The sequence below is a fragment of the Gymnoscopelus braueri genome (genome assembly GCF_963280865.1).
Source record: "Gymnoscopelus braueri genome assembly, chromosome: 11".
Lineage (NCBI taxonomy): Eukaryota > Metazoa > Chordata > Actinopteri > Myctophiformes > Myctophidae > Gymnoscopelus > Gymnoscopelus braueri.
This window is the reverse complement of record NC_137613.1, coordinates 20,062,279-20,088,103: the sequence shown is the minus strand read 5'-3', so window position 1 is coordinate 20,088,103 and position 25,825 is coordinate 20,062,279. Positions and strand designations below refer to the sequence as shown.

Genomic DNA, 25,825 nt, shown 5'->3' with positions numbered 1-25,825 from the left:
GAAGTTGAACTGTTGTTGTGACGGAACCACATAAATCCCGCCAGCATTAGCACCTCAGAGCACTTTCTAAGAACGAGGCAGGGAGCTGTGGCTATAAGCTCAAATCCCTGCCACTTATGCATTACAGCCACTTGACTCCAGTACAGCCCTGGGGGCCTATAGGCAGCACTGTGACTGACCAAATACCTTATCAACTCATGTGTGTATTTCAACTGCAAGAAATGCATCTGTACATTCTTATTCAATTCCATTGACTGTCACCACTGAATGAGTAATCATTTTCTGGGACTCAGTGTACCTAATTATTATAAACAAACAGGCAAAGTTCCTGCTTGAAACACAAACAAACATAACCGTACATAGTTTACACAACACATAAAATGCTGAATAATGATATCAAACAAATTACGTGACTTATCAACATCGTCAGATTGCTTTAGAAGAAGAAAGAAAAACTATATCTATCCAATCAGGTGCAAAGGAGGGATGAGCATTCCAACCAAAAACCGCATCAGCTGATTTTAATCCTGTTCAACCAGAGAGGGGAAAGCTAATTAGTATCTCTATGGTATGTGATGCACGCCACTGCCGTAAGTCACAATGTGACCCTTTTAAGATCCTCTAATGCCCCTGTGGGTGGTCCTGACCCCAATGCTGAGGACTGCTGGATAAGCATACAAGGTCAAATCCTCAGTGTGAATTTAAACTGTGAGTGCTCTTATACCCCTGAGAGTTAAATGCTCACTGAGGATTTTACTGTGCATGTCATGATGACAAGGCAGCAACGACAGGCCTCTGTAGAGACACTACCAACTTTCCCTTCATGTGACACACATACTTAATCAATCCCTATTAGTGAGGTCATCTGGCATGAACACACACACGAACACACACACACACACACACACACACACACACACACACACACACACACACACACACACACACACACACACACACACACACACACACACACACACACACACACACACACACACACACACACACACACACACACACCTATACTCAGCCAATCTCCCTCCAGAAATACCACAAACACACGCATGCACACTTTCACGCACAAATGCACAGGATACTTTCAGAATGCGTTTCAAGAGACAAATCCCATTCAGTTGTACAGGTAATTAGTGATGTAATCCCGCTTGTAATCAAACTTACAGTCCTAAGTAGCTCACTTTGCACTGTGTGTGTGTACAGTGTGTGTGTGTGTGTGTGTGTGTGTGTGTGTGTGTGTGTGTGTGTGTGTGTGTGTGTGTGTGTGTGGGGGAAGCCTGTTTTTATTTCCCTTTTAAATGGTGTCCCATTTGTAGGGAACATGCATTTGTGGGATGAGCAGCACAGCTGGTTGCATCCATGAAAAATCTCTGCCAATGCCAAACAGTTTATTCTGCTGTACCCATGGTACCCGGTACATGAGATACACGCCACGGGGGGCTCCGTGTCTGCCCATAGGATCCCACTCTAACATAGAGGGACAGGCCTTCTTCTTCCCATACACCTGCTGGCCTGAGTACCTCTGTTTTTATGGAGGGTTTTCCCACAGAGAGGTGAGTCTATAGGACAACACGGCCCGGGGGCCAGACCCGGTCCCTAACCACCTCAATCCGGCCCATGGCGCCCTCAAAGGAAACTAGAAAAAGTGCTCCTCGGAGGTCACAGGTCTCCACCAGGTCAAGTGTGGGCCAGCAATGTTTGGAATTCACCAATCAGGATGGAATATGAAAAATAAGACGGAGCCGTCTTGATCACTTGACTTTAGAGATAATGTGTACCAATTTGCGTGATGTTTGGAAAAAATGTGTAGGAGTAATATAAAGAAAAAATGTTTTGCAAAAATCGGTGTCCTGGTGGCGCTATCATAGGGCAATGTTAAAAGGGTGGCATTTGTTCCTCAACGTAGTGCGAATGTGCGGGCAAAGTTTCACCGCAATCGGACGCTGCTTTCATGATTTGCGGCATTTTGTTCAAAACGGGCCACTCCTGCGAACTTTAGACGTCAATCTAAGCCAATCAGGATGGAATATAAAAAAATCTGAAAGACCCGTTTTGTTACTGTGTACCGATTTGCGTGATGTTTGGAAAAAATCTGTAGGAGTACTGTCAAAAGATGTGTTTTGCACAAATCAGCCTCCCGGTGGCACTATGACAGGCCCATGTGAAAAATTTGGCATCCAGGGAGTATGTGTGTACAGTTTCGCTGTGATCAAGCCAATGGTGCCGGAGATTAGCTGTCCACAGACGGAACTACACACACATGGACAGACAGACAGACAGACAGACAGGGTGCAAAACAGTCTCAGACATGCCTTTCGGCCTGGTGGAAACAATGATAAAAGCTGAAGATTTTGAGGCAAATAATTATTTTCGATTCCAAATATTGGCACACCACAAAGTGGTGCATATGATGCAATTGGCAAGATAGAAATTAGCAGGCTAATTTAAAAGTTGATAATACATTGAGGTGGATTGTAGGCTTTAATACTGTAGGCTAAGTAATATCATATACAGCTGTAAAATAAAATAAAAGTCACCATTTTGTGTCTACCAATTTATTTAATATAATACTTCACTATGTGTTGAAACACATAGTGAAGTATTATATTAAATAAATGTTTAATGGCCCTTCGTAGTCACGTCAGTATGGCAAAACATGTTGCCCACCCGTTCTATAGCACCTCCTGAGCTCCGTGTCTCCCCATAGGATCCCACTGCAAGACCACTCTCTTGGAGTGGTCTGCACTAAATAATATACCAAACACATTTTTTTTGTGTTAATATATAATATATAATATACATATAATATATAATATATATATCGTCTCTGTCGGGCAGAAACCTCCCATCTCCATGTTTTAACTTTTTGTGTTTTTGTAAATTAATAGCCATACCTACTACTGTAGTAGGTATGGTAAGGTATTTTCGCATATCGCCGCATATTTCGCAACTTTTCACATATTTCTCAACTTTTCGCATATTGTATATTTGGCATACTGCCGCATATTTCACAACTTTCCGCATATTTCACAACTTCCCGCAATTTCACCGCATAAAATTGCAAAAAACCCGCATATTTCATCGCAAAATCAAGGATTTTAGCCCGCATAATCAAGAGTTTTAGCCCGCATAATCAAGGATTTTTGCCCACGTTTTTCTGGAGGGTCACAGTGTCACACAAAAGTATTAAAAGTAGTGGATTTACAAGCTCGAAAGTTGGCGCGCCAATCATGTTTTTTTTAAAGCTTGTAGATCTGCTACTTTTGCTACTTTTGAATTTGAATCCTGTAAAGTAAAGTTTTGGACATAGGTTTCCACCCGACAGAGAGGATATGACTGTTACATACTTGTACCTTGTCAACAGGGCTTCGTTTGCCAAAAGCTGCAGGCAACAAAAGTCATGCAGTGCATACGGGTCAATGTATTTAACCTAACCTAGGCCTACATAAGTTGTGTGTACATCTTATATGTTGCTAGGCAGTCTACTAGGATGTCTAGACATAATTCTATGTTTACACAGGTATCTAAATAATCTTTAAGCAAACATATAATTAAAAATGCATTATGGGACAGACATGTTAGCTCATGTCTGTCAACGTTAGCTCACAAAACCAGCCTACAGAGCCTACTAGACTAGCATCTCAAGATTGCAATAATGTAAATTGTCAGCAGATGGGGCTAGAGTCTCAGTTAAAGCCCAGGAACTCCCAGCAGACTTCAGTCGACTTCAGTCATGGTATAGTTATATAACTTGGGCTAATAATAATATCTTCTTTTGTTAGTCCACCGATGTTAAAGGTGATTACAGTTATATTAATAGGGTTATCAGAGGTAACTACCCTTCACAGATGTCTTTTATAACAGCTGTGCACAGAATATTGATACATTCTGAAAGTTCACAAATTTTATTATAGGATTTCTGGGGTGAAAAACATTATGAAGGATCATTATTTATTCATGGTGATAAATCATTATAAAGGGGGACGCCGGCCCCCCTTCATAGACGGTCACCCTATCGTTCCATTTCAATTAACTATCAAGCTGGGTGATGCTTCACTTACTCTAGACATCTTGACTGGAATAAGTGTCTTAATCATGTGGCATTTTTCGATTGTTTGTTTACTAAAGGAAGTTGTACATATAGAGTCGACATCAACTACCATTTAATTGTGTGATGATGAGATATATGGATATGTGTGAATTTACATAGTATTTGCACCAATGTATACATATTCAGGTCTGATTAGTGAGTTGCTCAAACCAGGCCCCTTTGCTCTTAAGTGTTGAACTTAATTTATTTATTAAATGATAAATATAAATATAATAATACATAGGTTTCACTGTCCCCAGTAGGCTATACCCTCTCACCCAACATAAATCTCAGGATTGAGGCAAATTGAGGCCACTCTTGCGGCATCATCACCGATCCTCACCAATCCTCGGTGATGTGGATGCTGAGGAACGTGAAGCTATACTGACTCTGAACAGCAGACCCATTGATGTAGATGGGGCCCATGCAGCGTCTCTCCTTTCTGTAGTCTCCGATCAGCTCCGGAGGTCTTGTCAATGTTGTGAGAGAGGGCATTTTACCTTCAAAGAAAAATATTACGCACACCCATTTGTCACTGGTGCAGGACAAGGTAAGTAATAGCATAAAGAAAAAGTAAACCGCGTAAACAACCGCTTTTAGCTCCGAAAGGTTTTACTGAGCAAAATACATCACAAAGACATACACAAGGTTGTGTTTGTCATGTATTTTGCACAGTAAAAAATGTCTCTCCTGTCGTCAGTGACCAGGCCTATCACCAATTTGGAGCTGTGTGTGATGCAGTCATGGGTGCAGTGCCTCAACATTTCTAATTTCAAGGTTGCCCAATTTGATATGCATTAGGCCATGGACCCCCATTTGATCATTTGTTTTAACTCAATCTAAGAACATTTTTATTACATGATTTGGTCCGATATGGTCTCTTATTTAGGCCAGAATTCCTTTACAATCTATGTACATACTTTACTGTAGTACATGGGCCCTGCCATCATTCTCCGCCCTGATTTGTGTTAGTCTGGCCCCTTACAAACAAAACTGACACAAGGCATCAGCACTTTACCATAACCTCCCAACCCCATCCATCCAACGCCCTGTGCCTTTTCATACATGTGCACAATTCCAAATCAATGTCATCATAAATCACCACAGACACATATGTTGGGAGGAAGGGGTGTACATCCTGGTGGAGATTTGCGCTCCACTGAGCTCCCCTTTCAAGTTTCAGTAAGGGTCAAGGAGCTCTCTCACGCTCCCCTGATGAATCATACCCATTTCTCACATCTTCCATCTCTACATGCTTCAATACATAGCCTACTACCTTCCCTCATGTATTTTTTTCCCCCTGAGCACACTTCTTTTATACGATTATTCTAGGATCACAGGGATAATGACCACTTTGGCTCAGACCAGTTGGTTGCAGGTGTAAAAACAATTGGACTCATTAGAGAAACTGCCTCTGGCTAGAGTCATCAGCTAAACATAAAATGTAAATGCTTTATATGACCCAAGTAATAGGACACTAAACATGGATTCATATCCATGTGTCTGTACACTAGGCAGCACTCACCGCCATGACAGGAGGAACAGTTGTGAACTTGTGACCGAATAGAGAGGTGCGTTGCCAAAGAGGACAGTCATGATGAATCTGATACTTACAACCAGCAGACTCTGCTCTGAGAACAGTGAATAGGAGGGAGAAGAAGAACACGAGACACATGACACCACTGACACCATGTAAACTTCCAAGATTCACAGTTTAGCTGTTGTGTCCTTCCGTCTCACGGGAAGGAAATCAACCTTTTGAACGTAATGCAACTTACCACAGGAGCTGGCCATGCCCGCCTCCTGGGATGATTTTGATTGTTTTGTGTTGACCTGACAAAGATCTACCATGGATCAAAACCGTGTCAAATGTTTGCGTTAACAAAATAAATCTGAATGTGGGCTTGGCTGGCAGGTTCTACTTGCAAAAATCTGTGTCCTGGTGGCGCTATCATAGGGCAATGTTAAAAGGGTGGCATTTGTTGCACTTAACCCAGCAGCATCCACTGTTGATGAGCATATAATTTCCCACTAAATTGTGTAGTACAATGAATTTTCCATCAGCCATTCTTCCAAACTGTCCAAACGAGGCCAACTAGTGTTTTAACTGAGAAAGATTACTAGTGGTGTCATGTGATGTCATATCACAAATTATTCATGTCAAGTGCTACTCGACGTCATCTCCTTCTGTACCAACAATGTAGTGCCAGGAGATAAACTGACACAATTGATGCTGGTATATGGCTTTGTCAGGCAGCATAGATAATAAAGCAATAACCAATATTCATATTTAATATCTTCGTTAGAACTGAAAAATAACCAGTGTCAATGAAGTGACCGTCACGACTAATACAGCATACTCAGTTCGCCTCCTAATAAATGAACACATGTATAACTGAGTGACTAAAAGAGCGAGGAGACGACACAGTGAAATGAAGCGAGGACAACCGGATCCGTTTTTACCAGTTTTTTTGTTTGTTTTTTTAATGAACCCTGATTACACTTTTAATTACAAATAAAGATGAAAAGATAAGGAGCGAAACAGAAGTACAGATGCTTCCTCCTATACGTGACGAGCGCCAGTCTCTCTCCCTCTCCGTCCGCTCTCTCACCAGTGGCCGCTTGCTAGTGAGGAGGACCGGGACCGAGACGAGAGAGACAACTAAGGAGAGGGTGGACATTTTTTCAAATAATACAACGGTTAAACAATACAATGTTTTTTTTTTCTTTTTTTTCTCTTTACAGAAATCCCACCTCTCCAAAATGGAAAATATATATATACACAAGATCCAAGAAAAATAAAATACAAATGAGAACAATGTTTTTTTTTTTCTTCAATATAATGTGATGGGGTTATATGAACCCCCTCCCCCTCTTCTTTTCTCCATGGTAACAAGGTTACCGGGTTAACCGGTGAGCTTGAAAAAAAACGATAATAGGCTTCTTGAAGTGATCTAGCAAGCCAACTTATGACAGGAGGGAAATAAATTCATAATAACCAGAGGATCATGGAGAAGAGGTGGGCCCTGGGCGAGGGGGTACAAAATTCATCAAAAAAATTGTTATGTTAATAATAGAATAATTACAATAGCAACAGTAATACATCTTGGAAAATATAGAAGAAAATTATAAAATAAAAAAACAGCAATGATGAGACTGAGGGAAGTAAATATCAACATGTTGGGAAAAGGTTAAGTGTTTTCTATCAGTCTTCAATAGAGCCATTAGCAAAGCCTAGCTGCTCAATAACGTCGCTTGTCGAAAATCTGTCATATTTGACAAGCCACCGTACGAATTAGGCTTAACGCAGTGCAGGCGGGACAGTTGGTTATGGGATCAGAACTCAGTCAAATTGTATTTTCCAGTAATTTGCTTTAACCTCCTCTCTCGTCACAGATGGGTGGGGGTTGCGGCCAAAGAACAATTTAAACAGTTTCAGTTAAGCTGTCGATCACAGAAAAGTACACTTTATAACTGAATTGACACTCAAATATGTGTTTGTGATTGTCTAAACTTTCCATTGCTACTGGAGTATGTGGCAAACCAAACCCACCTGGGACAGAGGGTTAGAAAACAAATGCTGGGGATTAGATAGAAATTAAGTTATTCTGGCACTCTTGAGCAGGGCAAGGAGATAAGCTAAAAGGCTCTACTCAATCGGGCATAAAAAATAAATAAAAAAACTCAACCGGTTTTCAGTTCACTCCTCAGGACAGAGAGCCTGAAGAGATTATATATATATTTTTTTATGTTAAAGAGCACCATAATGCCCACTGGATGTCACCACATGAAACTGACTGCACACATGGGAATTCAAGCTTTTTCCAAATGCTCTGGATTATCAGCCGATACTATTTGACCTAGGTCTGTTTAGGATACAGATGACTGGACAGTCTGGACAAGAAAAACTAGGACTAAACCACTATAGCCAAAACGTTATTTGACCAGGCTTCTCTGAGCTGTGTTCAGTGGCTTTGTGTGTGTACATTCTGTTTGGTAAAGAAGGGGGTTTCACCACACACACACACACCAACCAGTCGACTACCCACATCACGGGAAATCCCTCTCTCTCCACTCCTTTCTGAGGTTGTGTGATGTCATTTCCTGTGTGTGCGTGTGGTTTCTATGGTTACGCCGTCTACACAAGAGACAAGCGGGGGTGTCTGATGTCGTATGTGAAGTCATGTTCCTTAACTCCAGCCACCGAGAAGCCTCACTCTCTAACCATAGCATGTCAGTGCGTTTTCTGTGTTAAGTTTGTCTGTACATATGGGGTAGTACTCTTCAGACCACCCCATGAACACAAAAGTCCACAAAGCTGCTCGAGGCAACTGTCCAAGCTTAAAAGTAAAGTCCACCCATGTCCTTAAAAGTGGTCCTAAGAGCCTCCGATTCACCCTTCTCCCCCCCCCCCCCCCCCCACATTGAGGGGAAGAGGTTGAGACACAGATGGACACCTGTTTTATGTCTGTGTGCAGTCCATCTACACCCTGGGGCTGTTCCAGGAACAACAAGTCCATTACCAGGTCCCCCATTATGAGCTCAGAGCCTCAGTCTCCATCTTTTATACAGAGCCCAGTGGAATAGCTTGTGCAAACATTTCTTAGGCATTTGTTTTAACCCATTAATACCTGGAACGCATCTGTGTCACTTTTAGATTTCTTTAGGCTATTCAAAAATAGCAGATATACAACCTCATAGCGCGGCACCGAGTGCCGCGCTACGAGCTTGTAGATCTGCTATTTTTGAAAAATCGTGAAATTTCTTTTTTTTTTAATTTTTTTCCGAAAAACTGTTAAGATTTAGAAAATGTTTAGAAGCGGCCTCAGGTCTTAATGGGTTAAACTACTTGGGAGGCCCAGGTGGGTGAGGAGGAGGGCAGTGAAAAGGGACGACGCAATGAGTGTGAGAATGTTTGGGAGGGAAACCACAGTAAAGTATGCAAATGTAAATTCCGCATGCTTTTCCGTGGCCGGCTTGCCTACCTGACACTATGGGAATAGTACTGATGTGGTTTAGACCCCACCCACGTGGTACGCCGCAGTGTAGTCAAAAAAAAAGAAGAAAATGTTATTTGTACATACTACTCAACCCACATTTGGTTACAAGTTTGCTGTCAATCATTTGTCCTGAACTCGCCCCCGGTCCTCCTTCCCCTGAATACACAATACCTGCATTATTATACAACAACAAAAAATACATTTCTGAATTCGGTGGCCTTTTCAATGCAGCTTAATGGCCGGGAGAAGGCAGCGGCTGCATCATACTGATAATATATGCCTGATAACAATATATAATATATCTTAACCATTAAAAATAGTAGGCTTTTCCTGATTTGTATCAAATGACCGTACTGAAATATAACATTTGTTTTCAATATATATTTCAATAAAATATATGTGTATTTTTTACTTGTATGTCTCTTTTATAAAAAAAAAGAAGGCAAGGTGGTACAGTCAGTGTGTGTGTGTGTGTGTGTGTGTGTGTGTGTGTGTGTGTGTGTGTGTGTGTGTGTGTGTGTGTGTGTGTGTGTGTATGTGTGTGTGTGTGTGTGCATTGCTAAAACCTTAGCTGGGTGGGAGTAGGTAGTCACTGAAAATAAATCTTTTGATGGTTTAAAAAAGGCACAATCTTACATGGAATTCTTTGTTCATTAAAAGGGGCACAATATCTTTTCTTACTCGCACTGATAAAATGGTCTTGTGGTTTAAACATCTTACTCGAAGGTTCGCCTGAGTTAGCCTTGAGGCTCCACATTCATATCATGGTTCCCGCTCTCCGCAGACAAATCATCTCAGAATCGTTGAGTCCCTGTCCTCATAACATCATATGAACATGTTAGATAGGCTATTATCTCAACAACAACGAATAAAATAAAGAAAATAATTAAAAACCCTCAGATCACGGCAAATGCCCTTAAAATCAGCATCCAAAAATACTGTCCATGTCCTTAAGAGGCACTAGTGTCCTTAGATGGAAGGAATACAGTCTGTACAACAGAGGAGAGCAGAATAAAGGTATTGTACACTGCCAGTCGCCTCAACCTGCTCCCTCTTTTTCAAAGATTGTGCCAAGTCACCTATAACAAGAGAGCCCACACACGTCTGAGTGGTGTACTCTGAAAAGTTCCTCTCAAGGCCCGATGTTTCACATCAAACTTTGTGTCCATTATGTCCATTAACTGCAGGCTCTTCACCTTGATCCGAGTTCCTGATTTCCAAAAGATGACTTTGTGCCACAGTGGAGGAGACCAATAAAGTCCGAAAGATTCCGGCGGGCTCCACCGTTCCAGAAAATGTATTAAGGCCTGACAGACTTGGTTTTCTGCACCATGGCATGACTCCTGAATCTGTTCAGTTCATCCACATCTCGTTTACATCTGCAGGCACTGTACAGCATGTGTAGGTCAGTCAGAATTGTACACTGTGGGCTATGGGTAGAGGAAAGGATTATCAAGAATGCCTAGTTGACGGAGAGCTCACTCCCCTCAACCCCAAAATAGTCTTATGTCTTCAGGCCGGAACTGAAGAGTTTGTTTTTAGATTCACTCCTCAGTCCACAAGATCAGTCTGTCCAAGGCTCCACTTTGATCATTCAACTTGTAAACGACTGGTGGTGGTTGGGACAACGAAACCTCTCTGTGTTTCATTTTAAGTAACATCAAGGTCCGTTTGTGTGTGTGTGTGTGTGTGTGGGGGTGAATGGGTCAGAAATTCATTAAAAGCCTTTCAATTACTTCCAACACTTATCATTCATCTGTCTGGAGTGAAAGAGAGACGAGATAATGGGTGGGATGGTTGACAAATCCGCAGTAGCTAGCTATGAAATACCAGTGCACATTTACCAAGCTAGCAACCAAAGTACATCCACTGAGAACATTTCATAATAGTGACTGAGCCCAAAGGGCATCCCTGACAGACTACCTCTTGTGGAATGACTGGCATGGCTGGCACTAAGAGGACTAAAGAGGCATTGGAAAGGCAGTGGGCAATGTCTAAGGGCCATTTAGGCTCTCGCTAATATCATGAAGGGATTAAAAATACAAGTCAGTAAATAGGCTAGATATGGTTATTTCTTAGTGTTTCAATCTGCAGCCATTCTATTCTGCCTGCTGTGTTCACGTCGAATAAGGTGTCTTGGTTAAAAAGGCAATATGTCTCATCTCTCAACATGTGAGGCTACACAGGCACTTTGTTTTCCTCTAAAATCTGTGTGTTAAGTGTGTGTCTATGTGTAGTGAGTGTGTCGAGAACAATTCCAGAGCTGTGCGTTTGTATGCTAGGAGAGAGAACCCTGGTGTTGAGTGTGTGTGTGTGTGTGTCTCAGCACCCTGTGTTTTCCAGAGACAGTTGTGCCGTGGCTCTCTGCAGCTCGGAGCTCGCTCTGCGCTGGGTGGGCGGAGGTGGCAACACCACCCCTAAGGTGACAGCTCCCGCTCTTCCTCCGTTCTCCACCTCTCCTCCTCCCCTGCCCGGCTCTTCTCTCATCCTCTCGACACCCTCTTCCTCCCGTTTCTCGGCCCGGACCTTCTTGTCCTCTGCCTCGTCCCTCTCGCCGTCGGCCTCCATCTTCTGATCTTCGCTCCAGCGGCGCTTGAAGCGCAGCTTGAGGGGGATGCAGCGGGTGCCGCCGGGGCTGATGGGAGACGACCCTGGACCCGGACTGGGCTCGCTCTTCAGGCTGGCGAGAGGGAACGCCGGGACGGCACTCAGGGGCGGGGTGGCGGGTGTCTTGAACACATCTTCGTCCTCCTCCAGGTCCTCTGAGTTGACGTGAGGTTGCCGCAGTGGGAAAGCAGGGTGGGGGTGGTGAGGAGGAGGAGGAGGAGGAGGCGCGGTGCCGTTGGTCAGGTGGTGGTGGTGAGGGTGAGGGTGAGGGTGATAATGGTGGTGGGGGCGGCGGAGCGGGTGGAGGTGGTGGTGAGCGGCCAGGGTGAAGACGTCGCCTTCATCGTCCTCGTCGTTGTCGTGGTGATTGAGGTCGTCGTCCTCGCTGATGTCTGTCACCTCCACCTCCTCCTCTGATTCGATGTCGGAGTTCGGCTCCACCTGGGGACAAGAAAAATAGAATTCGCACTAGTTTCATTTAAAAAAACAAAAAATCATAGAAGACTGCATGCAATTGATTTAGGCACCAAGCTAAAACATGTCAAATGTGTTCAATGATTAAGTAAAACACGACTTCTCCATCTTCCACTGATCTCACCTTGATCGTAGGAGGTCCCACGGCAGAGTTAGAGAGCAGGCCTGAACCAGAGTAGGCAGAGGACTGGCTGGAAGAGGAGCCTAAAGAAGCACTCCCTCCATCCCTCTGCTTGCGGCCCAGCGGCGGCGGCTGCAGCTTGAACTTGAAAGGCGACGGGTGCTGCTGCTGCCCCAGGCCCTCCTCCCCCCCTCCTTCTTCCCTCGGCGGCCGGCTCAGCGAATGGGGAAGCGGCAGGGGCGGGCCGTGGAGGTGATGGGCGGCCATGGGCTTCTCCGGGGCGGGGCGGTGGGGCTGAGGGATGACGATGCTGGGGTAGTGGAAGAAGGCGCGGGGACTGAGGTGGTAGTTGTAGACGGACTGGTGGTGCGCCTGCAGGTAGCGCTTCATGTCCTCCTGGTTGAAGGAGAAGTGGGAGCCCAGCATGGGGGAGGAGAGAGACGGGGACGGGGTGTAGGGCAGGTGAGAGCCGGGGGTCATGGAGAGGGCCGGGGACAGGTTGGGCGCCAGGTGGCCTCCGGGGCCCGGCAGCGGGGAGACGGGGAACGGGGACAGCGGCTCGTTGTGGGGCCCCCTGGGGGCTGGCCTCGGGAGGTTGGGCGCCCCCCCGTAGACCCTGAACAGAGAGTCATGAGTGAGGCGGGGATAGGCCAGGCTCCTGTAGGCCCTCTCCGGCCCCCCTAGCGCTACGCCTCGCTCGTCGGCCCCCACGGCCTCCTCCAGCTCAGAGTTGGTGGAGGTGCCGTCGCTGCAGTCGCTGACGGAGCCGCGGGCCATGCGGCGGGCCACGCTGCTGAACATGCCCGGGCTGCGCAGGTCCTCGTTGGGGGACAGCACGTCGGACGGAGTGGAGGGTGGGAAGCGGAAGTGGGTGCCCCCGCTGGGTATGGGAGGGGCACTCTGGGGGACGCCACGACCTGGGAGAGAGAAAGAAAGAAATGGGGGGGGAAAGAGGAGGGTTAGGGACACTGTTTTAGAGAGGAATAATTGCATAGTATATAGAAAGTAGTGTATGTTTGTGTGCGTATGTGATAATCTGTCACATAACCAGCAGAGGGTCACTGACGTACAGAAAACGTCTCTGGGACAAACTAAAGCCTCATTCATGCTTGCCGTATCTCTGCTCTCTAGGCCTGCAGCAAGCGGAGGGGAGACGAGATAAAAGGCGGGGTCGTCTGTCCCCCGAAGGAGGGAAAGACACATCCGTCCGCATTAACTCCAGATCTTAGCTCGACGTATGAAGATAAACACCAGAGACTAATGTAGGGGGCTCTAGCGAGCCCCTACAACACACACAGCAAACGGTAGAAGACGTGCTGTGAGCAACAGTATATAATCGTCTATGATCAGACGGAATGAAGTGCAAATCAAATGCATGTGTTACATTTGCAGACACAGCAGCTAAATCTGTCCATGAAAAATTATCATTTTCTAGCGTCTGTCGTAGTTATTATAACAAGACTGAAGTAACAGTTAAACTTGTTTTTCCAATGTGTTTCAAAAAGAAAATTTGGGATCTTGGGATTGGGAAGGGGTAGGAGCTGGCGGGGGAAGCTTGAAGAGGTGTAAAAAAATTACAGTTCTGCTCAACTTTATGCAAATGAGAAGCATGCTTAGCCAGGCGACGACGATGTGATAAAACCGGTTCCGGAAACGGTTCCAAATATGGAACCGATTCCAGTTCCTCAATGTTGGATCCAGTTTCTGCGGTTCCGGATCCCAAAACTTATCACAACTCCTCTATGGCAATATTAATAGGGCTGCATTTAACAGAATCCAAATATTATGCACCCAATATGAATAAACAAAACAAAGAGGCTCTGTGTCCATCTATTACAGCCTGATTGTCTATAAATGTTTGTCACCAAGTAGGCCACGTTGTTGCTCAATCAGGATTAATTTCATACCTACAATTGCTACATAAAAAGTACTGTATAAAAAGTAGTGCATTTTGATTTTAGCCAATTCTCAAGATCGACACACCCACCAAGAGCATTGAGTCGCGCAGGCGTGACGCTCAGGTCATGTGTATCTGCACCGTAAGCCATTTGTTCCCTTCTCAGTTTCTCTCCATTTCTTTCCCTCATTCTTCTGCTTCCATCTTCATCTCTCCCTCTCTTTTCTTTGCTCCTTCATGCTCTCTCTGTCTGCATCTTCTCCTCACTCCTGCCAGTGAGACTGTGGCACTGTGATAAATTCTTGGCGTCCGAGCACGTGCCAGGATTAAATATTGGAAAGTCACTGTGCCTGCCATCACAAACATGGGTTGGGTTGCCCCGTATTTTCCAGTAATACTGAACGTGTGTGTGTGTGTTTGAGTCTGGGCTTGTGCGTGTGCGAAGCCGTGTGTGTGCATGTATAAATGTGTGTCCGCACACTTTGTGATATTGTGTGTGTGCGTGTGACGTGTGTGCGCGCGCGCACGCACGCACATACATACACACGCCAGGGGGAAAAAAAACCTGTGGCTGCATACGTGTGTGTTTCAGCGCAGGGTGACGTGCACATGCACGTGCAAGTGTGTGTGTGTAACCATCATATCACAACATGTCAGACTGGGAGCCACATCACAGGGTGCCTATAATAAAATCTTCATGCTGCACTTATGTCACCCAGTATCCATTGCTCCATATGGCCTCTGTTTATACTGGGTGGCCGGGACTGGGACCATAATACTTCAGAGGAGGGAAAATACGGGGTGGGGGGGGGGGGCTTAAGGGTAAACAGCGACGTGGCACTAGTGCTGGCCAATATATCAAACTCTCCATTATGATGGATATATATTGTCAGGAAACGTATGAAAAATACAATAGCTTTATGCAAAATACCTTTTGTTTTAATTGCATGTCTCAACAGTTGAGGAAGAGGAAACAATTAACCAAATCGATTCCTCTACCCCCCCTTTGAAGGACCACACCTGTAACTGTCTAAACACATCAGGTTCGGCAATATACCGTACATACATTTTGCCTTAAATCACTTAAACCGGATATACTTTGTTAATCGGGGTCTCCCCAGGGTCTATACTTGGTCACCTCGGTTTTCCCACGACACCAAATCTCTTTGCCTAAAATAGCACATGCTCTGATTTGTAGACGTTGCAGTTGTCGTACATTTGTCCAAAGTCATTGAAAACACTACAGAGCATGGAGGCGTATGGGTGGCACAGGGGTAAAGTTCCTGCCCACCACAGTTATGTGGAGACTGGGGCTCGATCCCTCCACGGTGCATCCAGCTTGGCCAGACGCAACAGGCCATATTTTTGTGGGTGGGAAGTAGGGCTGGGAGGCAATCCCTGTCGCTGCCCTAGTGACTACTACAGTTATGCTACCCCAGCCCCAGTGCGTGCATCTATTATGTATATGACTGTTAACACTGTTTAGTGTTTATAGGTCAGTGACTTACACATACTTGCAAAGTGAGTTTGAAAACATGACCAACGACAAAAAAACTCCCATACCTACTGGGAGAAATACAACAATGTGCCAACACAGCAGCAAGATTTGTGAACTGTTGCGATAAAAGAAGGTTAGCCAATGGAATACAACCACCCTAAGGACTACTAACTAACCATTGAGTTTCCTGCACTATCTGTACCGAGTAGACCTCTAGACCTACGGCACATATAAACAGAGCTGCTACCTTTAAACACATTTTAAATCTGAGGCTTTTTTTGTATACCATTTAAATAGTTTTGAGTAAAAAGGCTGCCATTTGTCCCAAAGTGACTGCAAAAGATTGATGCCATTTGTCTCAAAAAGCTTTATACCCTTTACATATAAAATGTATATAACGACGCAATGTGACATGTTTAACACAATGCTGTACTGCCTCCAACTGTATATACTTTACCCATTTTCAACTGTTTTTATTATATTTTGACACTTGCTTCGGCAATGTAAACGTATGTTTTCTCATGCCAATAAAGCATTCCTTTGAATTGAAATTGAATTGACTGACTCCGTGTGTGTGGAGAGGACACATGTATACGGCCTGATTTATAATGATGCTTTGTGAGGTTGTAGATGGCGGCCAAGTATAAAGCAGGGATGACTGCATAGTTATTAGTCAGCTTTCTTGTGTGCATGTGTGCGTTTTTACATACCAGTTCCCATGTCCATGTATGGGTAGTTGACCAGGACCAGTTTGTTGAAGTTGAACTTGTATGTAAACCTCTTCCCTTTGGTCTTGTGCAGGATCCTCTTGTTGTAGTAGTATCTAAAAGAAAAAGAAACCACATATTATATACAGTAGACAGTGGTCAACTTACAGCATAGTTAACAGCTGTTTCTAGGTTTTAACTTGGCTTTTCAAAGTCTTTATTCAGAATTCCTTGAGGCTAAGCTTTACCGTACATCGCATGTCCCGGGAAAATTGAATGGTAAACGAGGCTAATCCTCATCATCAGCATCTTGGAATATGAATAGCTTTTAATCTTCAAGATTAATACATTATGTTGTGGTTAGGAGGCCCCAATAAGACTCATTTTAAGTCCCCTGGGTTCATATAAAGCGACAGAAAGTACAGAACGCCATATGGCGAGATTGACACATTTTCAAGATGAAATAGAAAACTTAGCAGAGGCCCATGTGTCTTTAATTGTCTTTTAAGTCATTTGGATGTTATTTGTTTAGCGTTTGTTTTTATTAGATAATACGCAGAGCAAGCGTGACAGGAGAGACATGAAGAGACAGAGCGGATGATTCAGTGATGCAGTAAAATGGTACAGTTGAAGTGTAAACAAAGGAGCGACAGAAATTGGAATGGAAATGGAAGAGGAAAGAATGAGAAAGGGACGAGACAGAATGTTAAAACAAGGAGAGAAAGAAAGAAAGAAAAAAGGAAAGCAGTGGGATGAGTGAACGACAGTCAAAACTGCGGTATGGTGTGTGTATGAATTACGCACGCAAAAATCATAATTCAAACCTCATCGCCGGTGCGGTAATGTCACATAACCTCTTTTGCAATTCTCTAATCATTAGTGTTAATAGCTAGCCGCCTCCATTACGAAGAGCGACTTATGCCTAATTAGTGCTCCGTCGTACGACAGTGTCACGCGCCCAAAAAAATATCAGATTTACAAGTCTGCGACACGTCGCAGAGGCGTCACGTTGCGAGCTTCTAAATCTGCTATTTTTTTTGGCAAGGGGGCACCGTCATACGACAAAGTATAAAATCAGACTTAGTCATCCCAAATGATAAAATATACTAAGTGGTCCAGAGGCAGGAAGAGTAGGTCACCATCAGCAAAATTGCACATCTCTGACTAATAGCATAACCCATTAAAACCGGGAAAGCATCTGTGCAAATTTTAGATTTTAGCGTTGGCTATTCAAAAACAGCAGATGTACAAGCTCACAGCGCGTCACTTCGCGCCGCACTGCGAGCTTGTACATCTGCCATTTTTGATTTTTTTTTATCGTGAAAAAGTTTGACAACTACCGATTTAGAAGGCACTTGTAGAATCGACCTCGGGTCTTAACGGGATAAAGCCCTAATTAGGTTCGTCATACGACCGCATTGAGGCTTGAAGCACCCGGCTCTCTCATGATGGAGATGAAAGCAGTGCTCTCCATTCATCGTACATGACTACTTCGGTGTGAATAGAGTGCTAGTCTGATGATATACGGCAGAACGGAACGGAACAGAGCAAAGTAGTTTTGACTGACTGAACAGGAAGTTCTTTTAGCCGTGTGTGTGTGACTCAGTAAGTGAAGGACCTCTCAACCCTCAAAGCCTACCTGCTGCTGTTAAGAGAGATGATTACTCACTCACATGTACACACTCTGCACAACTAGGCAGGTATAATACATGCCCACATAAACGTAGGCAAGATAATATACAGGTATACCCGTACAATATGCAGACTCCATACAGTTGCACACATACATCACACATAGTGGGCAAGATGCCAAGAAATGCGTGCACTCACACACACACACAGAACTACATCAGTATGACAGACCCAGACTCACATACGGGCTCAAGCTTGCTCTGGGCCTTTGAAGAGCATTTGAACTCACTTCAAATAAAGTAGAAAGGACTTCTACTGTACAGCATATATTATACCACAGCTCATTTCACACACACACACACACACACACACACACACACTTCAAAGTGTGCAATATGAATCAAGCACTTAACAATTAAGGGGTGAAAGGCTTTCGCTCTGTGATTTCAGAATTAATTAAGAGCTTCATTGGTGTAGGAGCTTCATAAAGTACAGAGGGAGTTTGAAGCCATGTTTAACTGCAGTTGGGGGCCCGTTTTAAAAATAAAACCGGTAGATGTTCCTTTAGCCTACCATTAAATCAATTGCAGCTTAAAACTACTTCTACTTTTAGATACAATGTGGAATTTATTTGAAAGTGCGCTCTTTGGGCATGTTCATATATCTTCTTGCATCAAGTCAAGCCCACTTTCTTCAGATGCTTCCAGAACAGTTCCAGAACACTTCCAGACAGTTTCTCTTTTGGTTTCTCGCCAAAGACCAATACCTCCGTTTTTACCCAGTTGAGTTGGAGAAGATTCTGTGACATGATCCATAGGTTTATCAGTAATACAGTTAGTCAGAAGGACTCTAATGGCACACAAAAGAAATCCCCCATGTGTTTAATAAAAAAAGGGGCCTGGGTGTGTCCAGGGCTGAGGGTGACATGATGAATACAGGTGTAAACAGAGACCATACTGTCGTGGGGCCAAAGGGAAGGCAGGTCAAAGCATCTTGTAGAAGGTGGAACGTTGGAGACAATCAAGACACAGATGGACTGGAGGAGGGCTGACATATAGCGAGTTCTCGGTGTGTGTGTGTGTGTGTGTGTGTGTGTGTGGGGTGAATAGGCAGTGTAACAAGTCATCACCATAGTGAGCTATAACCCACACCAACCTCCGACACAGGGGGGATGTTACACCGATGAGTCACTGTGTGCGTGCGTGTGTGTGTGTGTGTGTGTGTGTGTGTGTACTTGAGCATGTGCGTGTGTGTGTGTCTGTGTGTGTGTGTGTGTGTGTACGTGTGCACGTGCGTGTGTATCTGTCAGTATTTCTTTGTACAAAGATGATAAGAAAACAGACAGGGAGCGAAAATAAAACATCTCATGTGCTGCACAGAGGGACATGGTGTGCCTGTGTGTGTGCGTGTCTATTTTAGCTGTCACACGAGCAGAAGATCTGTGAGACACACAAGTCATGAATGAAAAAAAAAAACTGGCTTAATCTCTTTTTATTCTTCCTCCTTTCATCTTCCGTTCGTTAAATTGGTATTTGTGTTTTATTAGATCCTGTACAGTGGAGTGACGGCGCGAGAGGGAAAAGAGACAGACGCCACATGACCACTTTCCTCAGTTCATTCCCCTGCACTCTGTTCTTTGATGCCTTGTGTTGTTGTGTGTCTGTTTTATTGATTACTGTGTTTTCTGTGTATTTAGTCTATTAAGAGCAAGTGCGCCGTGGTATTGCTTTTGCTGTAAATCTAATTTCCCATTTTGGGAATAGAGAAAAAAAGAGAAAGAAAAGGACTAATGTGGAAAAAGTGATGAAACAGACTTCAATTCAATAAGACAAAGTGGCGTGACAGCACAGTCCCTCTTTTCTGTTTCTGACAGCTGCACATACCCTGTACTGGACCCGTGCAGGAACCTAACAGGTTAAAACAAACAACGGATATGTCTGATACCTTTTACACACACACACACAGTTCTTATCTCAACTCAATCCATGGCTCTCTATCACTCCATCCTGTCTACTTCTTATACGTTCAGATTAGACCAGCTGATCTAAGGGACAAAATGTTGGACCTCCATCAAACACACACACACACACACACACACACACTTAACCTTTACTTTAGAGCTCTTCTGAGTTCATCCCGGTTCATCTGAGGTTCAAACTTCCTAGTTTCCCGACACACACACACACACACACACACACACACACACCTTATCCTTTATCTAGGCAATTTGTAGAGTTTATCATAGTTCATTCAAAGTTCAACTCTTCCGGGTCCCTCCGAGTCAACGGCACATACACACACGCACTTTAGTTTCCTCTCCTTTACCTTTGTGTTTAAAGTTCTTGCCTTTGCTACTAACCACAAATGCACATGCACGAGCACACACCCACGCATCTTGTCTTATCTTTTTTGCTCTGCTACCCTTATCACAATTGATATGTGGTTTATACTTCCTGGTGTCCTGTCAAACTCACCCCCCCCCCCCCCCCCTTTACCTGAATGGCCTGCTGATTTGCGGTTAATGCCATGCCTCGCAACAAACCACACATCAACATTCTACAACGGAGCTTATCCTAGTCATTCAATCTCTAACACACTCACACTTCCTTTTCTCGTCTAATTCTTCAACTCAAATGCGCAGATGACAATGTTGTATATTTGAATACATGTGCCGACTCTCTCTCCTGGTGACTTTCTGGATTTTACTGTCAGCCACATTAATCACATCCACGCTGCATGTCTGACCTCCACTTATTCTCTCCCGCATCATGTCCCCAGGCATGTATTTGAACAGAACCTTTCCATGTTGTCATGCTGCACTGAAAGCACCTGTTCATCACTCGTTGTCAGTCCGTCATTGTCATTTCCTAAGAAACGCTCCCGTCTCTCATTCCTCCCTCACGTTGGGAGACAGCTGAGCTCACTGTGACTCATCTAATTGTTACACGTCCAATAAATGCCCCAAAGATGCAGGTTTGAGTTGAGACCGTCGACTAAGGAAGATGACACAGGCTCAAACTGATTGAAGACAGCCGAACAGGCGACAGGTATGGAGGGATCAAAAGAGGGGAGTGAAATGGGAGCTGTAATAGAGGCAATCGCACTTCAGTTGACGCTTCCAGGCAAGTGGATTGTGGAGCTACAAGAATGGAATAAAAAAAAGAATCTTTCCATCTTTCTTCCCACCTCTCTGCTCTCCTTCATTCTCGCCTAGAAGCACGAGTGATGTCATTTAACCACCATGGTACAGCATGAGGTTTAGGACGCATGCTTTTAAGTGCAGTTGCAGTGTCGAGAATGCTATTGCTAATGCAACACAGCGGCTGCCGGTTTAATCGTCAAGTTTATCTGATCCAGTGTCTGTAGCCTGTTAATCATGATACATACATGATAAATGAACCCGTCTTTGTCAACAAAGCAGATTCAATGAACATGAACCCGTCTTTGTCAACAAAGCAGATTCAATGAACGCGAAGGGCAGTACCAAAATTGGTGACTAGTCACTGTAGAAATGAGTCACTGCCATAGTGACTCACTTGTCAAAGAAAATGAAAACTGCAGGAATAATGCAACATTATGGATTTGAAGACGACAAAAGAGGTGACAAACATTGAATAATGAAAAAGGTGCAACCCCAAGTGGTCGCAGAATATGATGGTCACTAAAGTCAGTATAAAGTCCAACCATGCAAATCAGGCACAAGCCTAATTAACACTAAGGATTTTACAGTGTACTGTACGCCGTGGTCCCAGGAGTAAAATTGAAAAGGCTGAGAATCACTGATCTAGACCAGTGGTTCCCAAACTTTTTAGCTCGAGACCCAAAAGATAATTTAGTCTCCCCGGGACCCAAACTATTGAAAATAGCAGATCTAGCTTGTAGATCCGATATAGTCACTACTTCTTAAATTATACTTTTTTTATTAAGGAATTTCTTGGATATTTTATTTATTAAATCCTTTGGAAAACATTTTGATTCCTTCAATTAATTTATGAATAACAGATTGATTTTTTTGGAAATCTTTTGAAATAATATATTCTTTTTAAAATGTTGTTAAAAAAATGTTGTGCGACCCATAAGAATTGGTCCCGACCTACTGTTTGGGAAACAGTGATCTAGACACAGTGAAGAGGGTCCCTCTCACCTTAGCGCGCGGCTGAGCTTGTCGTAGTTCATCTGGGGTTTGCACTTCCTGGCGCCCCACAGACGGGCCACCTCATCCGGGTCCTTGATGACGAACTCGCCGTAGTCACCCGCCCAGGCGATTACATCGTGGTACTCCTCCTTTCGCAACAACTCCAGGATGAAGTGCCACAGCTGGATCTGCCTCGAGCCGGGGCTCGACTCTGGCTTATAGGCCCAATCTGGGAAGGCGAACCCTGGGGGAGAAGGAAGAGAGAGATGGTGGTTGTCAGGTGAATGTGAGGATCGGGAACAGAAGATGTGCAAAGTGGATCAATCAGGACATTTTAGAATGCCTTTATAAATGTATTAATGTTCTCCAGGTGACGTTAATGTTACCACAGGAGGAACAGTGATTTGGAGGCAAACACAGTAGAGGGATGACAGAGGGGGGGGGGGTTAGAGTTGGGCGAGAAAGCAGAGACTGGAGGAGAGGTTGTGGGAGAGGGGTAAGGCTGTGAGTGGGGGTTCGGGGAGAAGATAGTGTGAGCACATACAGGGGCTAAAAGTGTTCTCAGAGCTCTGCAGTCAAATCAAAGCTCGGCTATCGTTATCAAAGCTGGGGAATCAACGCAAATAAAGCCGAGATAGCTCAACAGGCCTTGAAACTCCTCAAGACAAAATATAAGCTGAGCTTTTATGACTGCTGCAAGTCCACACACTACTCCGCATACAAAAGACACACAGAAATGATATAAACATTCACACAGTAGGGAACATAGCCTATGTACAGCCACAACACACACATACCCCCGCACGACGAGTTTATATAGGAATTATGTTCTTTGTTTAGTGTGAGAACCTGACTGCATTTAGGTGAGTTTCTGCACAGTATACACACAACCTACGTATAAACACAATGGATATGCACCCAACACACATACACACTCATCAACCATACACAAATATGCACACGCACGCACACACACACACAAGCCCACAGTAAAAAGTGTGTTGTAAAGCTGTGGCTTGCAGTAAAAGACTCAACACCATTTCAACACGAGGCTGAAAATGCATGCACGTACACACACACACACACACACACACACACACACACACACACACACACACACACACACACACACTCACTCATTAGGACCAGATGTGCTTTGGCAGTGAGGCTGAGAATGCTGAGGGTGGGAAACATATGGGCATGCTGCAACAATACAGAATGTGTGTGTGTGTTTATGTGTGCATTATAATAAAGACACACAATATATAGACTAGCCTAAATACCAGCGCTTACAATCAGTTTCCCACAGTGAAACAAAGAACAGCCATATCTATATGACAGCCACAGTGAACTGTTAACAATGATAGGGCGATGTGTTGAAGGCTTTAATACTACAACACTGACTGCAGTAGTTGCGACTATTGACCTGGCAGGGTTTGGAGAGGTACTAAAAATTCACATTCAGGCATATCGAGGCGCATCCGAGTTTCTCCAGCACCTTGCACTTTTTCAGTCAAGTACACTCCAATTGAGAAGCTGTACTTCTCTCAAGTGTAGTGCTATCCTATAGAGATTGCCTATGATCTCAGAAAATTATTTTTGAATCATCTGTGTCACATTGATTTGAATAATCGCTTGCCCTACATCAAGTGTATTCCACAGATGACTTGAATTCTAATCTAGGCATCCGCAAGGATTTCCAGCACCTGTACAAAAACTCTAGCTTTGGTTTAAAAGGGCACTGCAAAACACTGGTGTTTTACAGGGTGGTATTGTGGTCATATCTCACATGGTCAAGGACTCATATTGTCAAAGTGGTGTGGCGTTGTCGGTGTGTGCGACCAGTGACCTAACCTGCAGTGACATTAATACATGGTTGACATTTTATGCCGGCCAGATCCCAGCATGGAAAAAACACCCAAACTGACAGAAAGAAAACAAAGCTCAGTGCAGCCATGTATCAGTTTATGGATACAAATGACAGTCATTTCTTAAAACATAACTTATCCAGGGTAGGTTTGCTCAGCACAAATTATTTTTCCGCAACGCCCTGCTACCCACCATTGACCCCTGGGAGCTGCCCAGTGCAACCACAGTCTTATAATGTTGGCCAATGAGCTGCACTGGAGCCGTTGGGAGTTAAGTGCCTTGCTCAAGGGCACTGCAACAGTCTGTATTGAGAGAGGGGTAAGTGTTGCTTATTAATTTCCCCAGCCAGATTTTTTCTTGCTGTCTGGGGGTCCAAACTGGCAGCATGCCAGCAACAAGTAAGCAAGTAATTGGGGCTGTTTCTGCTGTGTGACACACCATCAAGCTTCTATGTAGCAATGGTCCCGTGTTGAAGTAATAAACAGTGAACTAGTCCAACTTGTTTTGTGTTAAAAGTCCAAGTTCAGCACCTTTGTACATAAAAGGCTGGGCTGTGTAGGGCACTCGAAAAAGATGCACCGACATTATAATAAAGCAAATGTATTGCTTTAGTTTATAAAATTAAACGGCTGTTGAAACAAGGCCAGACAACCGGCAGGTGAGTATCTGATCCTTCCAGTTGTAAAAGGCATGCAGGCATGGCTGACCACTGAGCAACTGTGCAGCACATAGTGCCTTGCTCAAGGGCCTAGCGATGACAGCGCCCTGACTTTCCCAGCTGTTCTGGGGATTTGATAACAAACTGCGATTACCGAGGATGAAATTAGAAGGTTTCATTTCAAAACACATATCCACTTTGAGGGAAAAAGGTTACCTAATGCTCATATAGTTTAGTTATTTAAACATGTTTTTTTTTTTGTCTACTTGGTACACAACAAGGTGAGGACTGATTGCCAATCCCGGCAACGATGAACCGGTAAAAAAGTATGGTTACACCATACTAGGGATGAGCTAGAGATGACTAGTTAAAAATTTACAGTTTAAACACCAACTGTCTGACAATACGAATTTTGACCGATTAATACCATCAGTTAAATGGTTCTTTTAATGCTTTAATATTGTTATTTTTTAGTAAGTATTTTGGTACTTCCGCCCCAACAGTGACAACTGGGGGCAGCTTGTTATTTTACTTTCAAAACAATGTCTTTTCACGAAACAAAACCATATTTTACAATAACATATGAATCAATATCTGAGCTTTGCTTTGATAAGAAAAAAAAAGAAAAAAAATCATAGTTGGATGTTTACGTTACGCATAACTAATGCTTCTAAGGGCCATCCACTCCCCTTTGGTATCTGTATTTCAATTAGTGGATATCTCAATAGAGTCCTGCCAGTGAGTAATACACCGCATGCTGCTATCTGAACTACTTGTATTGTGAGTGTGAGGGAACGGGCCAGAGCAGAGACAGCAGCGGGCTGTGTGGGGTAGCTGATAATAGCTATTTGAAGGCAGATTACTAATAAGGCTCTAGCATATGATTCATACAGAAGACAATAAGGCCGTTATCGCAGGGGATGGTTAGGCCTCGAGACCAGAGTCTGGTCTCAGTGCTACACAGTACACACACACACACACCCACATGTACGCAGGCGCACACAAACAGGCATTCGTGAGATATTTACAAATCCACACACGAGAACAGACAGACACACTCATGACTACGGATGAAAAACAGCGAAAATACACAAAAGTGGTGCAATACTTTAGAGTGGGCGA

At 44.0% G+C, this 25,825-nt stretch overlaps 1 protein-coding gene across 1 annotated transcript in view; it reads right to left on the bottom strand.

The window, feature by feature from the left end:
- Positions 1 to 8,945: 8,945 nt before the first annotated feature.
- erf (Ets2 repressor factor) overlaps positions 8,946 to 25,825 on the bottom strand; it is a 38,719-nt gene continuing 21,839 nt past the window's right edge. The window contains exons 2-5 of the mRNA XM_080442002.1: positions 22,186 to 22,420; positions 16,413 to 16,525; positions 12,311 to 13,224; positions 8,946 to 12,153 (exon numbers count right to left, since the gene is read on the bottom strand). Coding sequence (XP_080298128.1) covers positions 11,428 to 12,153; positions 12,311 to 13,224; positions 16,413 to 16,525; positions 22,186 to 22,420 — 1,988 coding nt within the window. The 3' untranslated portion in view covers positions 8,946 to 11,427. The remainder of the gene's footprint in view (positions 12,154 to 12,310; positions 13,225 to 16,412; positions 16,526 to 22,185; positions 22,421 to 25,825) is intronic.